This window comes from Nilaparvata lugens, unplaced genomic scaffold (genome assembly GCF_014356525.2).
Source record: "Nilaparvata lugens isolate BPH unplaced genomic scaffold, ASM1435652v1 scaffold9707, whole genome shotgun sequence".
Taxonomy (NCBI): Eukaryota; Metazoa; Arthropoda; class Insecta; order Hemiptera; family Delphacidae; genus Nilaparvata; species Nilaparvata lugens.
The window spans coordinates 2,725-7,038 of NW_024095450.1; the positions used below are offsets into that span (position 1 = coordinate 2,725).

The 4,314-nt window shown below is 52.7% G+C and overlaps 1 protein-coding gene across 1 annotated transcript; it reads right to left on the reverse strand.

The window, feature by feature from the left end:
• Positions 1-579: 579 nt before the first annotated feature.
• LOC120349371 (protein NYNRIN-like) lies at positions 580-1,407 on the reverse strand. The gene has a single exon (XM_039419349.1). The coding sequence runs from the start codon at positions 1,405-1,407 to the stop codon at positions 580-582; it is 828 nt and encodes a 275-aa protein (XP_039275283.1).
• Positions 1,408-4,314: the final 2,907 nt, after the last annotated feature.

Sequence of the window (4,314 nt, forward strand, 5' to 3'; positions counted from 1 at the left end):
GGTTGCGGTTAGTCTCGCCGTGGTTCCCTCATTGGCCTGCTCGCTGCTCTGCTCCTGGTCTCGGTAGTGGTCTCGGCTGGTAGTGGTCTCTGGTAGTGGTCTCGGCTGGTGGTCTCTTCTGGCTCTTCAGTGGAAGGCTGCTAGTGAGCAAGTGCTATCGAGGGTAGCTGAGTAGCCCCCTTTTATTCACAGTCCCCGAGTTCACCTGCGCTGCTATTGGCCGGCGGTGCTCAGCCAATAGAAACGCAGGAACGGGTGGCGGCGACTGAGGCACACCCTGGTGGCGGGTGGGTCAACCACTCATTTGGTTGATGCATGGCGTGGGGAGCAGAGCAGAGCGGCAGGCTGAAAGGTAGCGAACGCGAGGGAGGTATCAATTCCCCCCCCCCCCGTTTGAGGTAGCCACGGCGAGAATTTATTGATTGCAAAAAACAAGATACAATGTTTACAAAATATACAAAAGTGCCATTGGGCGGTAATTTTACAGAAGTGAGACCAGAAGGGTCTCCCCCAACAGGTGGGTTGTGGTCAATAATTACAGAAATAAGACCAGAAGGGTCTCCCCCAACAGGTGGGTTGTTATTCCAAGAGATGTTGCTGGTCGGTGGTTGGAGCCGGGCGTAGTTGAGTCTCGTACACCTTGATGGTCTCGTTGTCACGGGTGATCCAGTAGACAGCTCCTTGGTTGTGGGCGACCGTATATGGTCCCTTCCATCTGGGTGCTAGGCCCGCGTGGAATTTCTGAGCCTTGTTTGAGAGTTGATGATTCCATGTGAGCACCTGGTCGCCGATCTGGTAATGAGGCTGTGTCTCGGCTATCGGGTCTCCCTTCCTATTGAGATAATTTTCTTGGTTCAACACAGCTTTGCGTTGGATTGCGGTTAGTGTGTGTAGACGCTGGTTAATATGGTCTTTGTGCGGTTCGAGTTGATTTCCGGGCCAGTGGCTCCATTCCCCTGGCCGTGGAAGGGTTTGGCCAAACAGGATTTGACTGGGGCTGTATCTTGTTGCCGTGTTCTGTCGATTTCGCAGGGTGAATAGCACGGATGGTAGTTGGTTCTCCCATTCTTGGTGTTGTTCTTGTAGGCGGATCCATAGTCCCTTCTTGAGTTCCTGGTTCCTTCTCTCGGTAGGGTTGGCTCGGGGGTGATAAATTGGCGTGGTGTAGTGTAAGACTCCCCATTTGAGGCAGAGTTCGTTCCATAGTTTCCCCGTAAACTGAGTGCCATTGTCGGAGAGTAGGGTTTTTGGGTATCCCCATCTGGGAAACAGGTGTGTATCCATCATGTGGCCAATCGTGTTGGCGTCGCCGTGAGGCAGCGGGTAGGCTTCTATCCACCAGGAGAAAGAATCAGTGATGACCAATATGAATCGATTTCTTCGCTTGGAGAGTGGATAGGGGCCCATCAGATCGAGACATACGGTTTCCCATGGTCTAGTAGACCGTCATGGTCATTGCGTAGGTTCGTGATTCTGGTTGTATGCTTTTGAGTAGCTACACAGCAGGCAATTTTGTACTTACACGGTTATCTGTGCCTTCATACGGGGCCAAGTGTAGTATGTAGCGATGTTTCAGTAGGTTTTGGCGTAGCCTGGATGTCCCATTAGATCATCGTCGTGATAGCGGAGCAGTAGCCGGGTGTGAAAATTGGGCGGTATGACTATTCGCCAACCGTCACGTGTCTTCTTCTCCCAGAGTCGGTTGTGTAGGCGGTAACTGGTGAGGAATACTTGATCAGTTCCCGGTTGATCCTCCAACGGTCGGGGTTCGATCTCCATCCATCGTTGCACCTGCGCGTTGATCTGTTTGTCTGTGGCCTGTGCTTTCCGAATCTCTTCTAACAGTTCAGTTTCGGTTGCAATGCTTGCTAGCGTAGTGGGTTCACTGGTGACTGGCAGGATGTCGGGAGGCATGGTTTGTTCTAGTTGTTGACTGGTCTCCTCAACTTTTTCGTTGTCGGGTTGCCGTGACAGTGCGTCAGCGAACTGATTCTCTTTACCCGGGCAGTGTTCTAGGGTGAAGTCAAATTCTTGTAGGAGCAGGGCCCATCGAGTGAGTTTGGCACGGCTGTCCTTTGCAGTTTGTAACCAGGTAATCACCTTATTGTCGGTACGGAGTATGAATGGCCTGCCTTCCAGGTGAGGGCGATATCGCTTTATTGCCCAGACAACTGCAAGGCACTCTTGTTCGTTACTGTGATACTGTTGTTCCATGTGGTTCAGCTTGGCACTGGCGTATGCGATCACCTTACGGTCATTGTTGATTTCTTGGTATAGGACAGCCCCTATACCGACCTTGCTGGCGTCTGTCTGTAGGATGAAGGTCTTGGAGAAATCTGGTCGACAGAGTGGTTGGATGTTGGCGGTCAATGCTTGTAGGTGGCGGAAAGCTGTCTCTTCTGTTGGTGACCATTTCCATCGCGTCTTCGTGCTAAGTAGCTCAGACAGAGGCGCACAAACGTCAGTGGCGTTGGGTAAAAATTCTCATAGCCAGCCGACTACTCCGAGAAATTCTCGCAGTTTCTTTCTGGTGGTGGGTGGTTGGGCAGAAGTCACAGCTAGGATAGCCTGCGATTTTGCTTGGTTGCCCTCAGAGGTGATTATGTGACCGAGGTATTCAAGTTGCTTGCGGCCGATCTGGCATTTTGCTGCTGAGACAGAGAGATTGTATAGATTTAACCGTTCAAACACTTTGGCTAAGTGGAGTAAGTGTTCTTCCCAGGTATCTGAGTACACAATGATGTCATCGAGATAAGCGTAGCAGAACTTGTCGACGTATCTACTCAGTACCTTGTTCATCATGGATTGGAAGCAGCTGGGTGCATTTTGTAGGCCGAAAGGCATGACCTTAAATTGTAGCTTTTCGCCGTAGGGAGTGGTGAAGGCCGTGTAAGGTCGAGACTGGAGTGCGAGTGGTACCTGCCAGTATCCCATCCGTAGGTCGAGTGAGCTGAATATTTTTGAAGTTCCCAGGCTTCGAATGACGTCCTGTAGGGTCATCTGTGGTGCCATGGCTGGAACGGTGATGGAATTCAGCCATCGGTAATCAATGCAGAACCGTGATGTGCTGTCCTTCTTGGGGACAACGACGATTGGAGAGTTGTAAGGCGAATCACTGGCTTCTACCAGGTTGCGTTCCTTGAGGGCAGCAACTTCGGACTCGATAATTTGCAGTTTCTCCCATGAGTATCGATAAGGCCGCTGGCTGTGTATTTCTGAGCTGTTGAGTTGAATTGTCATGGTGGCGGCCATGGTGATGGAGGGTGGCATCTGCTCCATGAACAATTTTGCGTGTTGTTGCAGTAATACTGTTAACCGTCGGTGCTGGTCGCTGGGCATGTCTTCTAGTAACTTGTCAACCAGGTGAGTGTCCATCTCTACTGAGACTGGTGGTTGCGCTATCCAGAAGATTGTATCTCGCTGCGTCTTGCCGTAGATTAGCCTGTCTTGCTCAAAGTCAAGCACTGCCTTATCCTCCCGAAACCATGGTCGTCCCAAGATGATGTCTTCGCGTAGGTCAGGTAGACCTAGGAAGGGAATATTTTGAATGTGCTGTTGGATCTGGAGTTCCAGATGTCCTTGTATGGCCGTTTCACAGCTAGTGGGACGGTTGGCCAGCAGTACAGGTAGCTTCAGCGGTTGGATCCGTGTACCGTGGTCGAGGTGGGCAGCTCTCACGAAGTTGTGCATTGCGGCTGAATCGAGTAGAGTGTGTAGTTGTTTACCCGCGAGGATGACAGGGATCCGGGGTAGAGTCTGTCTGTCTATCTGGATCACGGCTAGGTTCGGTGCTTGGCTGGGCGGAGGGCTGGTGATGTGGTTGTTGACTACTGGGGCGGCAGTGTTGGTGACCTTGTCGGTGACTGCGGCCAGGGCAGTGTTGGTGACCTGATGGCTGACTGCGGCTGAGGCAGTGTTGGTGACCGGCTGGTTGACAGCGGCTGGGTCAGTGTTGGTGACCTGGTGGCTGACTGCGGCTGGGGCAGTGTTGGTGACCTGGTGGCTGAATGCAGCTAGGTCAGCATTGGTGACCTGGTCGTCGACTGCGGCGAGGGCAGTGTTGGTGACTCCGTCCATGACAGCGATCCCGGTAGGTGGCGGGTGCATGTGGGTCACAGTTGCATGTTCCTCCCCAGGCTGGTGGTCGATGATGCGCTCATCGTCGGCTGGAGATGCTGTCCTCTCGCGGGCCAGTAGAGGCGCGGCTGCTGGGTGCTGTGGAGAGTCTCTGTCAGCCGGGAAGAGCAAGGGGTCTTCGGTGACATTGGAAGGAGACTTAGCGACGCTAGCAGGGTCTACGGTGGTGTGACGGGT